This window comes from Anomaloglossus baeobatrachus, chromosome 9 (genome assembly GCF_048569485.1).
Source record: "Anomaloglossus baeobatrachus isolate aAnoBae1 chromosome 9, aAnoBae1.hap1, whole genome shotgun sequence".
NCBI lineage: Eukaryota > Metazoa > Chordata > Amphibia > Anura > Aromobatidae > Anomaloglossus > Anomaloglossus baeobatrachus.
The window spans coordinates 167,634,488-167,659,521 of NC_134361.1; the positions used below are offsets into that span (position 1 = coordinate 167,634,488).

At 43.0% G+C, this 25,034-nt stretch overlaps 1 protein-coding gene across 1 annotated transcript in view; it reads left to right on the top strand.

The window, feature by feature from the left end:
- The window catches only part of LOC142251338 (uncharacterized), a 222,022-nt gene extending 198,569 nt beyond the window's left edge, over nucleotides 1-23,453 (top strand). The window contains exons 14-15 of the mRNA XM_075324033.1: nucleotides 12,667-12,784; nucleotides 17,701-23,453. Of these exons, the coding sequence (XP_075180148.1) occupies nucleotides 12,667-12,784; nucleotides 17,701-19,391 (1,809 nt within the window). The 3' untranslated portion in view covers nucleotides 19,392-23,453. The remainder of the gene's footprint in view (nucleotides 1-12,666; nucleotides 12,785-17,700) is intronic.
- The last annotated feature ends 1,581 nt before the right edge of the window (nucleotides 23,454-25,034 follow it).

Here is a 25,034-nt window from a genome sequence, read left to right on the forward strand (position 1 = left end):
TGGCTCGTTTGTATACTACAAGGACTACAAAGAAGCAGAAAACATTCTCATGGCAGAGCTCAACAAGACTAGGTCAGAAAGGCAAGAAAAAGGAGCTAGTGGAGAAGGGAATAATAGAAGAGGATCCCCCACAAGCTCAGGAAGAGATGTGGGACGTCTTGGGGGACAAAAGCAAGTCGAGACCAGGGAGGAAAGGAGGCCAAGCCCGGGTCGACAGCATAATTCTCGCCTGGAACACAGGAACCAACCCTTGGAGAGAAACCATGATACCTGAACTGGAACTCGCTCATTGTTTTTCCTTTTTTTGCCTGTTTTTTTTTTTTTTTTTTTTTCTCTCTTCCCAAACAGGGAGAGGCGTTGAGGAGGATGCATTACGGAGAGAGGGTTGGGGAGGTGAGAGGAGGAGGGGGAAGGGAGAAAAGAGAGGAAAACATCCCAAAGTCTGGGTCCTCTTCCCCCCCTCTTTTTTTTTTTTTTTTTTTTTTTTTTTTTTGTTCTTCTCCTTTCTTTCTCCATCTTCTCTCCCCTTGGTCTTTTTTTTTCTTTTTTTCTTTTTCTCCTTTGTCCAGGAACATCATCCAAATTCAAATGAAGTGGGCCTGTTCTGGGCGGACTGATGGCTACCTGGAGTCAGAGATAAGTAGGACTGGAGAATCTTGCTGAGGTTTTGACATACTGTGCTAATTTTTGCATAATTTTCAAAGGCTTATTCAAGTTAGTCCGGGGATAGAACATATATTTTTTGGGGGGTGATTAGGGAGCTACATATTTTGGCTAGGAATAGGGGAGCTCACCAACGTGGCGGGAAACGCCGTGGATTTCTCGGAAGGGAAAATATGTTTTACAGTTACATGCTTTTTGTTGTATTTGTTATATTTGCAAGGTGGGGAAAGGGAGTGTCGATTTTGTGGTACCAACTGTGATTCTAGTGTCGAACATCTCGTCTTCCTTGATGCAGGGGCCCATAGGGGAGGGAGTAGTAAAAGCAGAATACACAGGTTAACATGATACAGATAACTACGTGGAATGTTAAAGGGCTGAGATCACCTAACAAACGAGCAATGATATTGAGACATCTGAAAAGACTAAAGACAGACATTGCCTTATTACAGGAAACCCACTTGGGGGGGGAGGACTTTTTCCGCATGAAGAAACATTGGGTGGGCACCGTTTACGGGGCAGCGGCACAAGGTAGAAAAGCGGGCACTATGATTCTAATAAATAAACAATTCAGTCATGAGGTAGTGGCACATGAGGCAGACGACCATGGAAGGTGGCAGCACTTAACAATCGTTAGTCCAGCGGGTAAACTCAGTATTTATAATGTCTATGGCCCAAATTCACAACAAATCACATTCCATGATGACATAAAGGCCACCATATTAGCAGATGGGGAGGCTAACATTATAGTGGGAGGCGATTTTAACACTGTCCCAGACTCAGCTGAAGATAGGAGGAGGGGCGAGGAGGGGACAGCTAATGTGGGCAGGAGTTTAGACAATAGGGATGTAACATTAGAAGACGTAGGACTGAAAGACATCTGGAGACTAACTCACCCACATGACAGAGAGTATACACACTTCTCTCACCCTCATGATAGCTGGTCACGTATTGATCAGTTCTGGATCTCGCAAGACTTACTGAGTGGAACGCAAGATTGTGTGATAGAGAATATGGTGATCTCTGATCATAGTCCGGTGAGATTGGGCATTAGAGAGAAATTCAGGAGAGGTACAGATATCATATGGAGATTCCCATCGTTCCTTCTCAGGCAAGATAATTTCCACAAGGTGCTACAGGAGTGGTGGGGAGAATTCGCAGAGGACAATAAGGAACATAGAGAGTCCCCAGTGATATTTTGGGAAACGGCAAAAGCGGTCCTAAGGGGCCGTCTGGTGGGGTACGCAGCCATGATCAAACGGAAAACCAATGAGAATTATAATTTCCATAGTGAAGCAGTACGGGTAGCATATACAAATTATGTGACAAATAGATCTCCCATGACAAAAGGCAGATGGTTGGAGGCAAAAGAGGGATTTGACGAATGGGCCAAAAAAAAGGAACAACTATTCTGGTCGCACAAGGAGGTTGACTTACATAGGTTTGGCAACAAGGCGGGAAGGATGTTGGCCAATCTGGCAAGGGGCAGCAGAAAGATGACAGTGATCTCTAAACTGAAAACAAAGGGGGGAGAGGTGACTACGGATCCTAAGGACATTAATAAACTGTTGGGAGATTACTATAGAAAACTATATGGGTCAGGGAATAACGACATGACTGATGAGGCAGAGTGGCTAAGACAAGCCCAAATGCCTAGCTTGACGGAGGAAGATTTGAGTGCCTTAAACGCAGATATCACAGTAGAGGAGGTGACGAGAACAATTGGGGAGCTTAACACCAACAAGGCACCGGGACCTGACGGTTTCAATAGTGAATTCTATAAGGCTCTGAAGGATCTGATCTCGCCGGATCTAACCTCAGTCTTTAATGCTTTCCTGGGAGGGGCGGAAATACCCAAAAATTCCAACATAGCATATATTAAATTACTCCCCAAGGGAACCAAGGACCTGGATGATCCCTCTAGTTATAGACCTATATCGCTCATAAATCAGGATTTAAAAATTATGTCCAAGATCATGGCTAATAGACTGGCCGAGATCTTACCTAGGATCATTACGAATCACCAGGTGGGGTTTATTAAGGGGAGAAATGCCGTTACCAATATCCGAAAGACAATTCTAGTGGTAGACGCGGTTAGACTGGGTCTCACTGAGGGAGGGGCTAGACCTGCCCTAGTTACACTTGACGCAGAAAAAGCGTTTGATAATGTAAATTGGGGGTGGTTAGACAGGGTAATGGAGGCCATAGGGATTGTAGGCAAGATGAGACTTTACATTAGAAACCTTTATGCCAACTCGGGAGCTAGGGTTCACACTCCGGGCTTTCTATCAGACGTGTTCCCTTTGATGAAGGGAACAAGACAGGGCTGCCCATTATCTCCTCTTTTATTCAACCTGGCAATCGAGCCGTTGTCAAGAATACTACAGGGACAAAATAGCTTTAAAGGAATCAAGATAAGGGGTTCAGAAGTAAAGACAGCGCTTTTTGCTGATGACATCATACTTTATATGGGGGACCCCGGTGCGGATTTGCCACAGACTCTTGCCTTGATTGAAAAATTTGGCTCATTCTCCGGTTTCAAACTGAACAAAAAAAAATGCGAGATCATGTTCCTAAAGGGGCATCATGGGACAATGGGGGGACAAATAAGGGATGGCTGTCTATGTGGAATTCCTATAGCACAATCTTCAATTAAATACCTGGGAGTGCATATAGGAAGATCGGTGGAAACAATCTATAACTTGAATTATGGACCGCTAATCAGGAAAATTATAGTTCAATTAAAGGGATGGAAAGGTCTGCCACTTCCATTACTGGCAAGATGTCACCTGATAAAAATGATGAGCTTTCCTAGGCTGCTGTATCCCTTCCAGACAATCCCGCTATTGCTAAAACTAAAGGATGTGAATAAGCTCAACTCCGCGTATACAGAATTTCTGTGGAGGGGAAGGAAACCCAGAATAAAGCTGCGTACGCTGATGAAGTCAGCAGAGGAGGGAGGTCTAAACTTTCCAGATGTCCAAGGGTATAATCTTGTATGTATCATGAGGCATGTAATTGATTGGGTGAGAGGAACGAGTAGGCACTCAGATCATGCGATGGAAACTAAATATGCGTCACCGTGGGATCTGACGTCCATTCTGCACTCCCCACTATCCAGGGTTGAAGGGCACATAAGGAACTCAATTATATTCCGAGACACCATGCTAACATGGAAGTCGGTAAGGAAAAAACTGGGGCTCTCATGGAAAGTGTCCAAGTACTTGAACCCCTGGGCATTCCCAAATTTTCCCCTGGGACGAGAAAACAAGCTATTTACTAGATGGAAAGAGAGGGGAGTCAGGAGAATGATAGATGTTATGAATGTGGAGGACAGGAGGTGGATGACAGGTCGGGAAGTGCTGGATAAGTACAACCTTAATAGCTCACATGTCATCCAGTATGAACAATTGAAACATGGAATAATAGGAGACCTGGGTGTGGTTGGAAGAGAGCTGAACAGAAGTTCGATTGATGAGTTACTGGAATGTGATGTAACAAGTATAAATGTCTCTAAAATTTATCGATCGCTAAGGGGGGTGCTTATCTCTCGGGAGGATAGTCGGACTTTAAAAGCGTGGGGGAAACAATTGGGAAGGGAAGAAGTGGTGGATGATATACTGAGAGGATGGGTACAAGTGCGGAAACACATTACCAATGAGAGATGGAGAGACACTCAATTCAGAATTCTACATAGGGCCATTATAGGTTTCAACATACCAGGTAGGGATAGGTGGTGTCCTAAGTGTCAAAAAGAAAAAACGGATATGCTGCATGGGCTATGGGAATGTGAGACAATCGCTAGGTTCTGGAACCAAGTCAGACTATTTGCCCAGTCAACATGGGGAATTTTCAGCAAACTAGACTTAATGGTGTGGATTTTCCACTCCTTTGAGGGAGGAGTAGGAGGAGGACCGAGCACGCAGGAAAAGAGGAAATACGCAACAACGCATGACATAGCCATGATAGCTAAGCGTTGCATCTTAAAACACTGGATTCAAAGGGAGGGCCCATCCATAAAGGAGGTTGTGGGCGAACTACACAACCTTCTGAAGTGGGAAAAACTAGAAGCGGAGAGGGATAAAGATGGGTTGACAGCCAAGTTTTTTGTGAGATGGAGACATTTTATTGAAAGCCAATTCACACAGGGAGAAATAATTAACCTGATGGCACCTTTTGTTCACTCGGAGTGGTATATCCTGAGCGATATCCAGGACAGCCTGGGTAAACTGAGAATCACCTAGGAGGGGGCTCTGGTGGGAGGGGGAGACGAGACGGTTGGGAATACCAAGACACGCTAGCAAAATTGAAATCATTCAGGGACGACACAGAGATTTAACGAATTGTATTGCATATGTTATATTATATTTCATTACCTATGTTTTGGTTTAATGTTACTGTATACTATCTTAAATCGAACAGCAACATGGAACTCCAAATTGGGGTATCACCCACCTCTATGTCACATTTTGTCAGACGAATGTTCTTCTTTTGCAATGATACTTGTCATGTTTTTACAAATTTGAAAAATCAATAAAAAACGTTTTGGAAAAAAAAAAAAAAAAAAAAAAAAAATTAGTTCATGTTCTGGAGACTTTGGTCAAAGCTAGATGTATATACAATATGGCTCAAGGTATTCTTTTTTGTTTGATATATTTAGTTTTGGGGAACGGTCGGCACTGGAGTACCTAGTAACCAAACCGGTACCGAGCACGGCGGGGTACTGGACTCTAGATCAGGGAGCAGCTTCACGCAACCTGATAATTAACCTGCAGAGGATAGTATCTTAATGAACTTTCCCCAAGAGCTCAGAGATCGAAGGCATCAACACAACGAGGGGGATAGGGCTTTCCAGCTTATGCGGCCCCCTGAGATCCCAAGTGTCAGCCATCGAGAGCACAGCTTCCGTACTTAACAGTGGGGAGCGGGACCCCGACAGCTTCAAGCATAGGGGTCACTCAGAACATTTAAAATACAGTGCATGGAGGCAAGGTACAGATCACTAGCAATACCAAAGGGAGTGGGCTTCCCTGAAGTGGCAGCGGCACCAGAGACTTCGTTTACCCTTTGTGTCAGAGTCTGCTTTTCGGTCGCATCACTACCAACACTGCCTGAGTGAGTATGCTGTCCTCCCCTGCTTTCAATCTGCACCACGCTCCCCCCTGCACTCCACCATTCAGAGTCCCAGGGCCTCCCCTACCCGTGGAGGGAACATCATCTGGCTGCCCCACTCTTTCTCCCCTGGGTACTCCCATCAGCAGCGGCGGTATTCCCTTTACCGCAAACCACGGGTGGCGTCACAAACTCTTATCCCCTATAAATACCCCCTTTGCATTTGAAGTGGCCGCGAGCACCCCGGTCCGGAGACCCTCGAGCCACAGAAATCCCCGGATCCGAGTGGTTTGACTGCTGCAGGGGCGGCACAACTGTACTGGTGGCCAACTGCTAGCGCTCTCAGCAGGTTTACCAACCTACAATTCAATCATTCTGGACAACTGAAATCTATGGTGGTCCCATGAGTCTTTGCTTGGTACCCGATCTTCAGCAGGCAATTATGGCCTGGTCTGCTTCACGGAGGCTGCTTCAGTCACCACTATGACAACCACACCCCAATTTGCCATAATCAAACTCTCACTGAACTGTCAAATCTGGAATGGGGTCATACGTGGGAAAGGGCGTGATTGATCTACCTGTTAGGTTTTTTGTAGCAATGGCTCTTAAGCCACTCCAGATGCGAAAAGAAGGGCTAAACCTTCCAATCAAAGTATAAAACTAGAAAGACAAAAGTCGCAATTGGGTATTATCTGGGGAGATGCAGGGACACAAATAGTAGATTTGCTCACCCGCATGATCGTGACATCACAACTCCTTTTACAGCTTTTTGGAAGAGGCTGCTGCAGATCCATGATGTAAGGAATGTACAGAAGGGGAGAACAAATGTGCTGCCAGTGATCCAATGATGAGCCAGAGATGGGAAATGTAAACATGCGATTTATTGGTCAATACTTTTCCAATTGCACAGACTTCTTCAGCAGGTGGTTTTATCCTAATGCAAAACTCTGTGCACTTTGAAACCCATTGACCAATAGTGGTTTTGTTCTGATGAAGAAGTCTGTGCACTTCGAAACTCTTCAACCAATAAACCCTTTGTCTATATCTCCAGCTCATCACAGGATTACTGGCAGGGCAGAGTTTATCTACTTGTTCTCCACTTCTATACAAACCTTCCAACCAATTACCTTTTCTGCTACCTACAATTATGACATGCACTTCAGACCTTGTTACCGCATCCACCCCCTGTCCTGCGAGACTTACCCTTGTCTCATGCACTACTGTATTCACCTGGATCTGGACTTATATCCTCTTGCCATTTTTTGATTGTGAGGGGGGAACCACTACATGACATGATGAGACACAAGTGGGAGACAGATGTATGACCGATAAGTGATGAGTACTGGGAGCTCACCTTGGAAGCACTTAAACAACTTGCACCTTAACCATACTGAAAGAGCCACACAACTATATATTCTTCACTACTTACGTCACTACACACTGAATGCACAGGATACAACATAGATTAACAGATGAATGCCCCAAAAGTTACAGGGGCCCAGGAATATTTATTTTCACCACCTATTGGATTATGCAAAGATTAGTGAATCCAGGGCCCAACTGGTACCAGTCCTTACATGACCACCTGGGAATCTCCATCACACATGACCCTAAAGGCCCCATTACACACAAGGACATCGCTAACGAGATGTCGCTGGGGCCACGAAATTCGTGACGCACATCTGGCCTCGTTAGCGACGTTGTTGCGTGTGACACTTACAAGCGACTGCTAACGATTCCAAATATTCACCTAAACGTTGATTGTTGACACGTCGTTTATTTTCAAAATATCGTTGCTTGTTTGGGACGCAGGTTGTTCGTCTTTCCTGAGGCAGCACACATCGCTACGTGTGACACCCCGGGAACAACGAACAACAGCGTTCCTGCGTCCTCCAGCAATGAGGTGGGAGTGACATTCATGCCGTGGCTCTCCGCCCCTCCGCTTCTATTGGTGGCCTGCTGTGTGACGTCACTGTGACGCCGCACGAACCGCCCCCTTAAAAAAGAGGTTGTTCGCTGGCCACAGCGACGTCGTTAGGAAGGTACATTCGTGTGACACGTACCGGCGATATTGTTCGCCACGGGCAGCGATTTGCCCGTGACACACGCACGACGGGGCGGGTGCGATCGCTAGTGACATTTCTAGCGATGTCGCAGTGTGTAAAATGGCCTTAAGTCTGGTATACTATTTGTTGACCGTGAACAATTTCAAAGGATTCTAGACAGATCATTCCTGACTGAGGTTCTATCTCTAGCCTGAAAGGGTGTGGCCAGACATTGAATGTCATCAAGAGTGCCAACCGTGTTACAATGGAAAAAAGTTCTTTCGGTCTAATGTAGCGCAAAAAGGACACTTGCTGGTATTATTTGTTGTACTTTAATGAGTATATGCTCCTATTAATATAACGCGTTTCAGCAGATATGCTTTCATCAGGTATTTTAACCGTCTTGCAATGGAAATCAGATTTATACCTCTCCCTCACCCTTAAAAAAAAAAAAAGTATCTATACACGCGAGAAAATTTGAAAAAATTTAGGGTAATTGTACTGAATCCGACATGACAACAAGTGTAGTGCGAATAAGGGTGAGATTGTGACTTTTTCTACATGGCCTAGCTCACCAGATGATGGTGCACAACCAGCAATGACTATTTGAATTAATAAGGGAAAGTTTCTGATTGTTGTTCAGCATTGGGCGGTGCCCACTAACATATAGATTTGTGATTTATTTCCAAATATTCTGTAGCTATTTTCTCCTTTTAATGATGTTACCACTATGAACAGTGTGCGCTTATACTGCATTTTGTAAGTGATATTTTGAATATAATACCTTGTTTGTTTTGCTATATACAACATGCAGGAAATCCTGTTCATCTCCCCAATAAACTTTATTTAGTTTAAAAAAAAAAAAAAAAAAAAAAAACTGATTGAAAACCCCATTAGCTTTAGAGATGTAGCAGTATTCTAGCTGAAACGTTTCTCTGATCTGAAAGGGTGTGGCCAGACATTGAATGTCATCAAGAGTGCCAACCGTCTTGCAATGGAAATCAGATTTAAACCTCTCCCTCACCCTTAAAAAAAAAAAAGTATCTATACACGCGAGAAAATTAGAAAAAATTTAGGGTTAATGTACTGAATCCGACATGACTGATTAACCGGTGTAGTGCGAATAAGGGTAAGATTGTGACTTTTTTTACATGGCCTAGCTCACCAGATGATGGTGCACAACCAGCAATGACTATTTGAATTAATAAGGGAAAGTTTCTGATTGTTGTTCAGCATTGGGCGGTGCCCACTAACATATAGATTTGTGATTTATTTCCAAATATTCTGTAGCTATTTTCTCCTTTTTTTTTTTTTTTTTTTTTCTCTTCAACTTTTCATATTGAAAACATTTTTTCAACATGTTTTACAACAACAGAAACAAAACAAGTATACAAGTATCAGAAACATTTCCCAAGTATGCATTCAAATACAGAGTATAATAGACTTATCAGAAGGCAAATGAAAGGTGAATGGATTCTTATCACACACGAGGCTCAGAAAGGAGAGAATTTAGGGCCAGGCCAAAGGGGACTCGATGGTACATTCACATAACCCCTGAATGTGAAAATCAGAAACACCCGTTGCAGTAGAAGCCTTCACGGCCTCATATCTGGTATGTGTCCCCAAGAGCGTCCCAGAGGGACCAAGTCGCTGTAAACCCATCCATTGTATTATGGAGCTGGGCTGTCAATCTTTCCATATTTCTAACATCTTTTATCCGGGCATACAAATCTGAGGCAGACTGTGGTGCCACCCTCTTCCAGAACAGTGAAATTAGACATTTGGCAGCTGTGAGGATATGAAGTAGGAGCTTTATTTCGGGTGTACTTAGGGACGATGGGAGGGCATTTAGTAAGTACACCACCGGGTCTCTACTCACGCTTTTACCCACCAATCTACCCATCAGGATCTCTACCTCTTCCCAGAATCCACTGATGGCTGGGCATGTCCAAAATATATGGTATAGGGATGCCCCACCAGAACCACATCTCCAACAGAGATCTGGGCAAGCACGATTAAACTTATGTAGGAGCTCCGGAGTGTGGTACCATGTCATAAGGACTTTAACTTGATTCTCCTTGTAAAGAGTGCTAATTGAGGACCGAAATGTCCTCGACCATACCACTGACCAGAGTACTTCCGATAGAGGTCTTCCCACCCAACCCTTCCATCTTTTCATATATGTGTGTTTCGCTGTGTCTGAGGGGTTCCCAGCTGACAGTATGTTATAAATGGCTGAGATTAGTCCCCTAGTCGAAGTCTGACCAGAGCAGAGAGTCTCAAATGCCGAGGGGCGACGCACATCTCTCAGTCCCATACTGTCCGTGAAAAACTGTGCTATCTGTTGATATGAGAAATATAAATGGAAAGGTAATTTGTATTGGTATCGTAAGTCTGAAAATGGCTTTAGTTTTAACGTGGATGGGTTGACTATATCCCGAAAACAATAAAGGCCTGCCTTTGCCCACTGCCTGACTACCTCTGGGCTCATGCCTTTAGTTAAGTGTGGAGTAAACAAGAAAGGGGTCAACAGAGAAGACTGCGATGCCAGCTGGAACTTTATCCTACACTGCCGCCACAGTTCTGTTGTAAATGCCATTGGGCCTAGGAGATCTCTGGAGGGAGTTTCACCAGGATGACCCCAGATTAGAGAGCTTGGATGGAAAGGTGCTATCCATAGCTTCTCTATCTCCATCCATTTGTTGAAAGCTGGCAAGGTCGTCCATGAGGCCAGGCTACGTAAATGTGATGCGTAATAGTAAAGTGTATGACAGACCCCCCTTTGCACGTGGTGCACAGAGGACGAAGTCCGGAATGAGGTGCCTTCCCGAGTGCCAAATAAATTGCAGGAGTGATGACTGGACCTTTTTGAGCACCCCTAAGGGGACTCACACCGGGAGTGTGTCAAACAAATATAGGAATTTAGGGATAACTGACATTTTTATTGTAGCGATTTTACCCAAAAAAGAGATCTGCAGGGAAGACCATTTCTTTAGGCTATTTTCAACATCTGGTATCAAAGGTGGGAAATTTGTCTGATTATATTGTTTTATAGCTGGGGGTTATCTTAACTCCCAGATATCGCAGTAAATCCGAGCACCAGGAATACTTAAAGTTTTGTTTGAGAGACTGTAATTTAGCTTCTGGAATGTTAAGAGGTAATGCCTCAGTTTTGTCAGAATTAAGTTTATATCCCGAAAGCCTAGCGTATTGGGCTATTACTGCATGCAGATTTAGTAGGGAGATAACAGGGTTGGTCAGGGACAGCAGGACATCATCCGCAAATAAGGCTACCTTGAAGGATTTCTCCCGGACTTTGACCCCCATAATATCTGGATTACGTCGGATTTGCGCCGCCAGTGGCTCAATGCTTAGTACGTATAGCAGGGGGGACAATGGGCATCCCTGCCTGGTTCCGTTTCGAACAGGGAGGGGCCCTGAATGTGCATGAGGGAGACGAATTGTCGCCGCAGGAGAAGAGTACAATCCCCTGAGCGCCGAAATAAATGGCCCTGACAGGCCAAAATGGCCCAACACAGAAAACATGAAGGACCAATCCAGCCTGTCAAAGGCCTTCTCCACATCCAGCCCCAGAAGAAGTGCCTCCACTCCCTTCTTATTCACCACATCCACCAGATCCAAGATCCTTCATGTGTTGTCACCCGCCTGACGATAGCAGACAAATCCTACCTGGTCTTTATGGACCAGATGTGGAAGCCAATTATTTAGGCGGTCGGCCAGCAATTTAATGAATATCTTAAGATCAGAATTTAGGAGGCTGATAGGGCGGTAGCTCGCACATTCCATAGGGTCCCTTCCTGCTTTAGGAATGATAGTTATATAAGAGTGTAGGAATGTATTTGGGATGTCGTCACCCTCCATAAAAAGATTGAAAAGGTGTGTCAGATGAGAGGACAGCTCTCCTACAAAGGTCTTATAATATAGTAGGTAAACCCATCGGGGCCCGGGGCTTTGTGGTTTGGCAAGTCCTTAATGACTTGATGGATCTCCTCTGGCACTACTTTCCGATTTAAGATCTTCCAGTGCTTCCTGAGATAGTTTTGGTTGGTGACAATCAGTCAAATAGTCATTCAATATTTTTGTTCTATTTGGTTGAGACATTGGTAATGGCGGAGGGATCGAATACAAAGATGTGTAGTATGTGTGGAAAAGTTGGGCTATTTTTGTGGGGTCATAATGAGGGGTGCCTGTAGTATAGCGCAAGGGGAACTAGTTATCGCGTGGTCTCTAAGCTTTCTAGCTAGCATCGTGTGGGGTTTATTGCCGTATTCGTAGTATTTCTGATGGGAGTAGCGCAGGAGTTTTTCTATGTTTCCATGCGAGATCTCTTTTAGTTTGGTTCTCAGGTCTATCGCCTTTTTCAGGCGAGTTTTAGTGGGGCGAGTACAGAGCTGATCCTCTGCTGTACGGAGATCCGTTTCGTACTGGCGATAAAGCTGCTGTGAGTGCCTTTTAAGCTTGGAAGACAGGGCTATGCACTCCCCTCTAACAACTGCCTTGTGGGCCTCCATTATCATCGGGAAGGATGGAAGGGACTGAGAATTCTCCATAAAGTAGTTCTGTATAACCTTACGAAGAGATTCTATTTTCTCCTTTTAATGATGTTACCACTAGGAACAGTGTGCGCTTATACTGCATTTTGTAAGTGATATTTTGAATATAATACCTTGTTTGTTTTGCTATATACAACATGCATGAAATCCTGTTCATCTTCCCAATAAACTTTATTTAGTTTAAAAAAAAGTAAAAACAACTGATTGAAAACCCCATTAGCTTTAGAGATGTAGCAGTATTCTAGCTGAACCGTTTCTCTGATCTGATTCTGCAGGTGGCTCTTCTGGTTCAGTTCCTGATAGAATATTATGAGATTATCTTTGGACAAGATGCAGAATCACTCTTCAGCAAACACAAAAAGCAAGAATCAGGAAGCACAGACAACTTGTCAGGTAATTTGTTAGAAATGTATTTCTTCTGCTGCATGCTGCTAATAACCTATAGGGACTTACAGAGAATGGCACTTAGGGGTACTTTGCACGTTCGACATCGCTAGCAAATGCTAGCGATGCCGAGCGCGATAGCCCCCGCCCCCGTCGCACATGCGATACGTAGTGCGAGCTGCTGTAGCGAACATTATCGCTACGGCAGCTTCACACGCACATACCTGGTCGGCGACGTCGCTGTGACTGCCGAAGAATCCCTCTTTCAAGGAGGTGGTGCGTTCGGCGTCACAGCGACGTGACCGCGACGTCACTAATCGGCCGTCCAATAGAAGCGGAGGGGTGGAGATGAGCGGGATGTAAACATCCCGCCCACCTTCTCCCTTCCGTATTGCCGATGGACGGCGGGCGCAGATAAGGAGGTGTTTGTCGCTCTTGCGGCTTCACACACAGCGATGTGTGGAGCTGCAGGAACGACAAACCACATCGTACCTGCGGACGCACCGACATTATGAAAATGAACGACGTAACACAGATCTTTGACTGTTTCACGCTCGTTCATCTTCTCTCCTAGGCTTTACACGTTGCGACGTCGTTACCGGCGCCGGATGTGCGTCACTTTCGATTTGACCCAGACGATATCGCAGTAGCGATGTCACAATGTGCAAAGTACCCCTTAGTCTCGTCAAGTTATTCCTAACCTACAGACACAACCCATAAGTAAATAGACTTCCTCATGTTTGAACAATCGGGAGACTTATTAAGACTGGGCAACTTTTTTATGCCCATTTCTAGCAAAATTAAATGTTCCTCATTGTCTTTTAATTCAAAGTATCTAGTTGATACAACAGGGGTATCAATGGCACCAAATGTGTCACGTAATTTATGCTGAGTGTGGCAAGACCACATATGTGGCTGTACATTACTTCTTAGGCTACTTTCACACATCAGCTTTTGACATCAGGCACAATCCGGCGTCTGCCTGATGCAACGGGCCGGCGCAGAATAGGCAAAAACGGATGCGCCGGATCCTTTTTTTTATGGTTTCGGTATACCGGATCCATCAAAAAACGGATCCAGCGCATCCGTTTTTGCATCCGTTTTGTCCGTTTTTTTTTTGCTGGATCAGTTTTTTTACAATAAATTGGAGCATGATGAGTTTCAAAAAACAGATCCGGCGGCCGCATCAGTTTTTGCCGCATTATGCCGGATCCGGCGTCCATAGGCTCCCATTGTAAATCACGCTGTATCGCGCCGTATCCGGCGCAATGCGTTTTTTTGTCAGAGACAAAAAAACGTTACAAGAGACGTTCCATCCGGCAACCGCATTAGCCAATTAGGTCGGATCCGTCAAAATCCGGATGCAACGCAATGCCATCCAGCACAATCCAGCGCTAATACAAATCAATGAGGATCCGGCACTGGATCCGTTTTTTCCGGATTGTGCCTGATGGAAAAAAAAATGATGTGTGAAAGTAGCCTTAGTGAGATTTTTGGGGGAGGTAAGGATGAGCTCTATTTGACCCCTGGAGCACAGATTTTCCTTTAACAGTTTGTGAACTACATATACAGAGCCCCTGTATGCCAGAAGAGCAGAATCTCCCCTCAAGTATTCCCATTTTGAAAATGACACCAGTCTATGAATTTATCCACTATTATTTATCCACCTATGACTATTTTGACTTCATGGGTGTGTTCCACAAATAAGCAGCAATAGATTTTGCAGAGTAAAAATTGCAAAACTACCATTATAGTGCCCATACACTGTAGTGCCCATAGATTGTGCCCAGCTCGTACTTCTGGAGACACATTGTGGGGCTCAGAAAGAAGGGAGACATTTGGATTGGGTGTGCAGATTTTGCTGGATTTTTTTGGGGGTTAAGCCATGGCACTTTTCCACAGCTTTTGTTTTACCTGTAACTTGGAAGACCCCTATATTTCCATTTTAAATTACGGACCTGAGTGAAGGCTTGTTTTTTTTAATTTTATTTGTGGAATGCGTTGAAGCTTACCACAGACCATGTTTCCATCTGCTTCATTATAATGAATGATCCGTTGGGGGTGTTGTTTGAATCATGTATTTTAGCTGAAAACTCCAATGTAAGTACTCCTCATAGAGCACAGGATAAATGTAAGCCAAGCCTTACTGCAATCTTTGGAAGGCAAAGTAAACAAATCAACAGCACGTTAAGAATGTATTTATTTGTTGAGCCATTCACCTTGTGGTATAACTGAGAAGATAGTTTGAGTTGACGTTTTTACAGGTACCATTTTCGGGCACACAACATTTATTAATCTCTTTATATTCCAATTTTGGGAGGTAGAATGAACAAACAACAAATGCAGAAATTGTTTATGATAGTGATAACATTGCTTTATTCCTCGGGTCAGTGATACTACACTTATATGTTTTTTTAATGTCTTGCTTCCTTCACACAATAAAAACAATTTGATAGGAAACAAATTGATTTTGCATTGCTATATTCTGACAACTATAGCTTATTTTATTTTTCTGCTGACTGCGGGCTTGGTTTTTTGCAGGATGAAACAACCTTTTCAGAGATACCATATTTATTTAGATTTGACTTTTTGATCACGTTTTATTACACTTTTTTTTTCTGAACAAGCCTAATTGTTTGCTTCTTTTTTACAGTGTTCACTGAAGGGGTTAGCTAGTGTGACAGATTTAAAGACCGGGTCTTTCCGAACTCGGAGATATCAAATTTGTGTATTTTACTTGTTTATTAATAGTTTTTTTTCTTTTTTCTTTGTTATGAGTTGGGATTTTAAAAAATATTTTTTCTATTTTTTTTCCTTTTTTACTTAGTCCTCCAACGGGACATTAACTTTTATTAATCTGATCATTATCGTAATGCATTGCCATGCACAAGCATGACATGCATTACACCTGTCAGAGTGACACTGACAAAAACGCCTGTTAGACCATGCTCTTGGCGTGGTTTAACAGACCACCGTAGACAGGTAGCCCAGAAGTTGTCATTTTATTACATTTATGACTTACCGTAACTTCCTCTGATAGTGGATGCAGGTAACCATTATGTTATCATTTATATTTATATCTATGTGGGTAATTTGGAAATATACAGTTAGGTCCAGAAATATTTGGACAGTGACACAATTTTCGCGACTTGGGCTCTGCATGCCACCACATTGGATTTGAAATGAAATCTCTACAACAGAATTCAAGTGCAGATTGTAACGTTTAATTTGAAGGTTTGAACAAAAATATCTGATAGAAATTGTAGGAATTGTACACATTTCTTTACAAACACTCCACATTTTAGGAGGTCAAAAGTAATTGGACAAATAAACCAAACCCAAACAAAATATTTTTATTTTCAATATTTTGTTGCAAATCCTTTGGAGGCAATCACTGCCTTAAGTCTGGAACCCATGGACATCACCAAACGCTGGGTTTCCTCCTTCTTAATGCTTTGCCAGGCCTTTACAGCCGCAGCCTTCAGGTCTTGCTTGTTTGTGGGTCTTTCCGTCTTAAGTCTGGATTTGAGCAAGTGAAATGCATGCTCAATTGGGTTAAGATCTGGTGATTGACTTGGCCATTGCAGAATGTTCCACTTTTTTGCACTCATGAACTCCTGGGTAGCTTTGGCTGTATGCTTGGGGTCATTGTCCATCTGTACTATGAAGCGCCGTCCGATCAACTTTGCGGCATTTGGCTGAATCTGGGCTGAAAGTATATCCCGGTACACTTCAGAATTCTTCCGGCTACTCTTGTCTGCTGTTATGTCATCAATAAACACAAGTGACCCAGTGCCATTGAAAGCCATGCATGCCCATGCCATCACGTTGCCTCCACCATGTTTTACAGAGGATGTGGTGTGCCTTGGATCATGTGCCATTCCCTTTCTTCTCCAAACTTTTTTCTTCCCATCATTCTGGTACAGGTTGATCTTTGTCTCATCTGTCCATAGAATACTTTTCCAGAACTGAGCTGGCTTCATGAGGTGTTTTTCAGCAAATTTAACTCTGGCCTGTCTATTTTTGGAATTGATGAATGGTTTGCATCTAGATGTGAACCCTTTGTATTTACTTTCATGGAGTCTTCTCTTTACTGTTGACTTAGAGACAGATACACCTACTTCACTGAGAGTGTTCTGGACTTCAGTTGATGTTGTGAACGGGTTCTTCTTCACCAAAGAAAGTATGCGGCGATCATCCACCACTGTTGTCATCTGTGGACGCCCAGGCCTTTTTGAGTTCCCAAGGTCACCAGTCAATTCCTTTTTTCTCAGAATGTACCCGACTGTTGATTTTGCTACTCCAAGCATGTCTGCTATCTCTCTGATGGATTTTTTCTTTTTTTTCAGCCTCAGGATGTTCTGCTTCACCTCAATTGAGAGTTCCTTAGACCGCATGTTGTCTGGTCACAGCAACAGCTTCCAAATGCAAAACCACACACCTGTAATCAACCCCAGACCTTTTAACTACTTCATTGATTACAGGTTAACGAGGGAGACGCCTTCAGAGTTAATTGCAGCCCTTAGAGTCCCTTGTCCAATTACTTTTGGTCCCTTGAAAAAGAGGAGGCTATGTGCATTACAGAGCTATGATTCCTAAACCCTTTCTCCGATTTGGATGTGAAAACTCTCATATTGCAGCTGGGAGTGTGCACTTTCAGCCCATATTATATATATAATTGTATTTCTGAACATGTTTTTGTAAACAGCTAAAATAACAAAACTTGTGTCACTGTCCAAATATTTCTGGCCCTGACTGTATATGAAATTGTCCATCTGTATAAAGAATTCCTATATTAATGATGTTGAATAATGTACAATTATTTTACATTTTAAATGTACTGACATATTTTTTTTTTCATAATTGTTGCCTTTGTTTTGACATGCAGTCCTTGGTTACAGTCTACCTTTTCCTTAATATTATAGGTATAGATCTTATCCATGGACAAGATTCCTCAGATGAACTTGAATTTGCATCTTCAGACTTGGAGAAGTCCGATACAAATTTATTGAAAGACGAAGATGGTATTTTTGATGAGTCTTTGCTATTAGAGGAGAAAGAAGATTGGGATCTGTTTAGTGAAATAACAGCCTGCTATCAGAGCAAAACAAAGATGGACATCCTGGACAGCTATGATAATGACCGACTTATTGGTTCTGGTTCTACCTGCTTCCTGAGTCCAGCCAGAGACAGATGCTCCTCAGAACCAAGCGTTTGTCTCAGCTCTAGGCATCCTGTTCAAAACCATGAACCAGTTGCTCGCCAGTCTAGCTGCGATGCCACCATGATACACAATCACATTGATTACATAAACCAGTTGAAGCAATTGCAGCTGGAAAGTCAGAAATTAATAAATGAAGAATTTGGCTACACAAAAAAACCTCCACATGCTTTTTGGAGGTCAAGTCAGGCATGTACAATAATGAAGGAAAGAAATTTACAGAAGATAAATAGTTCTAGCAGGTCAAGCTTTTCAAGCCTTTCCTCTACTACCACTTCTCCCTCCGTCTCCTCCTTAAGTTCCTTGGATAGCACTTTCTCTTATTGTTCAGAGTCGCCTGTATTCAGTCCTAGTGATGTCTCCTCTCTTCCTTTTATGTTTGGGACTTCAGCCCGGCTGCACACACTCTCCCCTGAAATAACCAGAAAGAAATTGAGAGAGTGGCACATACCTATGACTACTCTCTTTGGTGGTAACTCTTGTGATCTTGACTCTTGGGAAATGCAGTGGGAAATTGATAGTACAGTAAGAGAAGGTGATGGAGGCAAGACTGATGTCCCAAGTCATAGTGGCCTTCGAAGGTTATGCGAAGATAAGGAGTTGAAACAAAATTTTCACTTCCCAGCACAAGCCAAAGAAATTCTAAAAGAATCAAGATTTAACAGTTTCAGAACTGAAGATAGTCCTGCGGATAATGGTTGCATGCACAAGGAAACCTCTATCAAGCACATTGAAATCAGAAAGCATGAGTTTTCCAATGATGAGGGACTCCAGCATGCAAAAGTGACTTTCTTCATGTCTCCAAACATTATGTCAGTAAAAAGTAGATCTGACCAAAATCTAGATGTTGATTGTAACAGTTCAGTTTCCCAAAGTCCAAAATTCCAGATTCCGCAGACTGTGTTTTATGGTCAAAACACACCACTCATACTGCATTCTGTTTGTAGAAAACAGCACCCAGAAGGGGAGAATTCTTGGGGGTCGACAAAACTCAAACATGTTCTAAACAGGGACCCTACAAATGAATCAACATCTGATAAGACATCCGAGGGCATTTCTACAGTTGCGGTAGGAAATGAGGGCATAAAAAGTGAGCAGAAATTAAAAGAACCCCAAACAGAGGAGACAACCAGAATCAATGCACATACTAAAAGCCAAAATAAGACCATAACCTCCTTTAGTCAGAGTATTCGTATATCATTACCATCCTCTGTTAAGAATACTGTGAGGGACTATTTCAAGCATGCTAATGCCAAGTCTTCAAGTACTTCCCAAGATGTGATTGAGGAAAGTAATCTGGCCCAGAATAAAAAAGAGAACTGTAATGTTCAGGCTACAGAAGACTCCAAGGAGACAAAGGAGCCTAACTGTTTGGTAGAGGAATCGTTTGTGTAAAATTGTTGAGAAATGAAAATATATTTTTGATGTGTAAAGTGGAAAATGTTTCTTCCAAAGAAAAGACTGTACAGAGATGATGTGTACAATTCTGCTATACAAAGCTTTCATGTTATTAATAGGTTTACTGTACATATTTGACTTTTTGGTGTGTCAAGAATGCTCCGGAGCTGATCTACTAAGATATCTGACTTAATTTATGCATACAACTGTCTTTCATGCCTTGAAGCCCATTTACTATGTGTTTTTAATGGCTGAAAAAAGGGTGTGGCTTAAACTATGATCATGTGAGCCAAATTTGTGCTGAAATTTGGAGTAACTTAATTAAACAAAGTAAGCCAACAAATAGAAGTTGTAAACTTACAGTAAAGATGCGCCATATTTGTCATCCAGCATGAGCGACTTTGATAAACTTGGCGTATTTTAAGACTTTCTAGTCTAAGGCCCCAATTCTTCAAGACCAGTGATGTCCATGCCAGTCTTGATGAGGAGGTGTGCTGCAGTTAGGCCATGTGCCCACGGGAGAAAGTAGCTGCGGATTTTGCTGCGGAAAACCCACGGATTTTCTAGCTTTTCCAGATAAATACGTGGGTTTGCGCAAGTACAGACACTCCCCATGTTATCTTATGGGATTTGTGCAGTACTGTATCAATGCTGCGGTATTTGCGGCTGCGGAAAATGCTGTGGATTTCCCGCAGCTGCACATAACTGCATGTCAATTTTTCATGTGGAATTATCTGTGGAATTCCTGCCTTTCTACTATGGAGATACAGGGCGGAAATTCCGCAGGAATTCCGCACTAAATCTGCACGGTTTCCGCAGGTTTACCACAACAATTCTGCAGAAATACCGCAGCAATGGATAGCTGCAGATTCCGGGGAGTTGCTGCGTGAACCTGCGGAAATACCTGCAAAAAAGTCCGCAGGTACGTTCTCCCGTGGGCACATGGCCTTAGATGCTCCCGATTCATTAAGAGGTCCACTCCTCCGAATGAGCCAGGAGTGTCTGACAAGTGGTGGGAGGTTCTGTATGCCTCTCCACAAATCTTGCTCCAGGGGAGATTACTGACATTGAAAACACCACATCTTGTCATGAATTAGACAAGCTGTGCTCCGTCTTGCCCCAATTCCACCCATTTTGGCAGAGCTGGGTGCAATGAGCTTAGAAACCCCGAACGTTGTTAAATTTTGGCACAAAAAAGTATGACCTTTTTAAAGCAATTTATGCCACAATTCTGGCCTTACTGCTTTGATGAATCGGGCCTAAGTTAATACTGTCTAAAATTTAGACCTCTTTAGCAAATCAGTCCCTTTATAATTTACTACAAAGTGATATATTTTCCTACTACCACTGACACTGACTATTACAGGTCATATAAGACATTTTTGATCAATCAATAAAACAATCACACTGGTCTTTGGCTTATCTGAGATGAATCACAACCTTACAGCAGCCAGGGTGAATATTGTTTCAACTAACTTCTCTTGCTCTACAAATATTTGGTTGGTAAAGAATTATAGACAGATAGGTTTGGAAGGCTCCAAAAATTCCAGGAACTTGTGTTCTGTGTGGCGCCACATGTTCGAGTTATTCTCCCCAAGAAGCAAAACTTCCCGTAGAAAAAGAAAATGTTGCCATGTTTTATCATATTCCTATAGAATCTGAAAGCCCTCTAACTGTTTTGAATTCACAGTGACTTAAAAAGAATCAGAATTGTGATGAGTGTTTTACACGTTCCCTTGTCTGTGAAGCAAGTACGGTAGTAATTTGTGAGCATTAGCTTCTACACTATTGACCGTAATACTGTATAAATAGGAAGAATGAATATTGTCAATGGTTTGTGAATGTGAATAGAAAGAATATTTGCTAAAGAGTGATTGTCCTAGAACAGGCTAGCACAACATACAACCTGCAGGCCAGATGAGGCTGCTGAAGGATGTTGTGTTGACTGCAGAGAACTGGGAGATTCCATATCCCACCTCCCCATATTCAACTGTATTCTCGTCTTTCACGCAAATACAGTTAAACACTTGGCTGTGTAGAGAAGGGCAGTACTAGTCAGCCCTCACCCAGATGTGCAGCAGTGTGATGAGGTCATCACGCCACGCTGCTATCACCACTGCGCAGAGGAGGCAAGGACGCACCGGAAAAAGTAAACACTCCAGGAGCAACCGAAGATTTAAACATTCTATTAAAAGAGGAGGAGGGAGGTTGCTGTTACTATGAGGCCATATTATGGAGCAACAGGGGAGAGGATTGTGAAGGAGAGACAGTATGCAGAGGAGCTGTGTGTATGGGGAAATTACTGAGAGGAGTTTTATGGGGGATTACAGAGAAGAGCTGTATGGGGGGAATTACAGAGGGGCACTGAGTGGCAAGGTTACAGAGAGGAGCTCATTGGGGGATTACAGAGAGGAAGTATGTGGGTGGGGACTATGGAGAGGAGCTGTGAAAGGGGGATTATGGAAAGGAGCTGTGGAGGTGATTACGGAGAGGAGCTGTGCGGAGGTGATTACGGAGAGGAGGTGTGTGGAGGTGGTTACGGAGAGGAGGTGTGTGGAGGTGGTTATGGAGAGGAGGTGTGGACGGAATTTCAGAGAGGAGCTGGTTGGGGAGGATTATGGAGGAGATTTGTGGAAGGGTATTATTGAGAGCAGCTGTGTGGAGGATTTACAGAGGGGAGGTGTGTGGAGGGATTATGGAGAGGAGCTGAGTCAGGAGGATTATGAAGAGTTGTGTGGAAGGGTATTATGGAGAGCAGCTGTGTGGAGGGATTATGGAGAGAAGCTATGTGGGGAGGATTATAGAGAGGAGCTGTGTGGGGAGGATTATGGAGAGGAGCTGTGTGGGCAAGATTATGGAGAGGAGCTGTATTGGAGGCAATATATAGAGGAACTGTGTGGGGGATTACGTAGCGGGGCTGGGTGAGGGGAATTTTATGGAGAGGAGCTATGTGGGAGGATTACGGAGAGTAGCAGTGCGGGGGCAATATTATAAAGAAGAGGAGCTGTGTGTGGGGGTAATATTATGGAAAAGAGCTATGTTTGGGGGTAATATTATGGAGAGGAGCTGTGTGGGAAGTAATATTACAGAGAGGAGCTGTGTGGTGGGCATATTACAAAGAGGAGCAACTTTATTTATGGGGAAGTATAATGATACGGAAAATGGTCAAATCCAGTAATCGAGCCAAATTCAATGAGTTGCAAGCAAGCTATCATGGAGTCTGCTTGGGCTGCGCACACCCTACCTACGCAACTGGTTGAGACTACAGGTTGTCTTGTAGCCTATAAAATTAAAAAGTCTTCCATTTTTTAGAACAGAGATGATTTTAATCCAAATCACTAAATGATGTTCTAGTCAGAAAAGCCAGTCTTCAAGACTCAGATGTATACAGGCAATATTTGATGAGCCCTGGCATTGTTTATCTTACTGTAGCAATGTTGGTTAGGAAATATTAGCACAATTTTGTGGTCACGCTGTGAGCCAAGACTGAGTGATATTTGGCTACCAGGCATGGAAGACATGACTAAATGAGCCGTGAAATTAGACAATGCAAATGTATTAAAAAAAGAGGCAAAAGATGAACATGGATAGTATCATCCAAAATTAACTGTATTAAATCAGAATTTCTTTATAAATTGTTGATTTTTTTTTATAACTTAATTTTCTTTTTATATAACACCCATCACCTTATCTTCTACAATTCGCCACGTGTCAGACTTCACATGATGTATAAATATTCTTTTTATGTTGAAACAAAATATAATGTTGCATAGTCTAATTGTTTTCTTGGAAAAAATAAATATGTAAATGCAGAATATGTTTACAAACAATATGTCCGAAATTTCCCACCATGTTCGGGCAGCATCCAGACTAGTCTAGGTGTAAAGTAATACAGGAGAAGATACGGTTGTAGATAATGATGTGTTCAGGGTGTATGTAGGCGCAGTACTCGATCAGACTATTTATGCTTTATGAATATGTACATATCCTTTTTTGTATCACGTGTTTTTATTCCTTTTTCACAGCTGTATCTATTTTAATAAAGTTAAGTAGATTGTTCACGAAAATGTGGCAAGCAACATTATTATACACCAATTATAATCTTAGGATCAAATTAATCTTTGCTATTTAAAGAGAACCTATCACCACTTTTTTGGCGTATAAGCTGCGTCCACCACCACCGGGCTCTTTTATACAGCATTCTAACATGCTGTATATAAGCACCCAGGCCACTGTGAGAACATAAAAAACACTTTATAATACTTACCTAACGGTAGTGCGGTGGGCCATATGGGCGTCTCCGTTCTCCGGTGCCGGCGCCGCCTCTTTCAGCCATCTTTGTCCTCCTTCATCTCTAGCCGCGGTGCATGACGCGTCCAATGTCATCCACACTCACTAGCATTCAGGTCCTGAGCAGGCACACTGTGATCTGCCCTGAGTAGGGCAGATGAAAGTATTGTAGTGCCCCTGCGCAGGATCGGCGAGTGTGTATGACGTAGACGCATCATGCACACAGGCTTCAGAAGAAGGACGAAGATGGCCAAAAGAGGCGGCGCCGGCACCGGAGAACAGAGACGCCCATATGGCCCACCGCACGACTTTTAGGTAAGTATTATAAAGTGTTTTTTATGTTCTCACAGCGGCCTGGGCTCTTATATACAGCATGTTAGAATGCTACATATAAGAGCCCGGTGGTGGTGGCAATAGCTTATACACCAAAAAAGTGGTGACAGGTTTCCTATAAAGAATAGTGAAACTTTAAAGGGGTTTTCTAGAAGTTTAACATGAGATAGTCATCAATGTCTGATCAATGGAAGTATTATATAAGGATAAGGCTGCACATCAAACTTAGATAATGGTATCATGCCTCAAGCATATGGAAAAATATTGGAAAATACAATGAAAAATGCTACTTGCTAACTTGAACATGTGAATAATGAATTGCATACCTGCCATGAATATTAGGAAAAAGGAGATATTTAGCAATCGCATTGATCAATGTAACTGAGCCCCAAAACCTCGTCAAGGTATATCTCTATATTGGGGTCCCTAGCTCTGTCAACATAACTGTGTGTCATCTCATTGCAATTAAAAACTGCTGTGGGTGGAGAGGGGTAACTAAGGACTTTCTTATATAGGAGATGGAAAAAAACATGGCCGAAAGGGGCGGAGCTGTGTTCACATTCAGAAAAAAAAACAAAACTACATAATGATCAATGGAAGTGTGACACCCGGCAATCCAACTGATAGACTGTTGCCGATTCTGCAGCCGGCTGGAACTACTCAGTTGCGGAACTGCACAGCTATGTCGACAGATAGTGGTCGCGGCCACATGCTGTCCTGAAAACCCCTTTAAAGCCTCCATTCCTCAGCTATTCATTACCTTTCGTACACTTCTAGTATATTCAGCTAATTCAGGGCAAGCGATAAAAAATGCATAAGCTGAACGGCAGTGGCTCACCCTGAAATGACTTGGGTTTTTTTCAAACTTGTATTTTTAGACATTTTTCTGCTTGTCTGTGGGCATCAAATTCACATGGGGACTGTCAGGTATTTGTACTAAGGAAGGATTGGCGTCTATCGGAGTGGCGTATGTGTGTTTACACAGTGCAGGCACTTCCAAATACTTGCCATTACTTG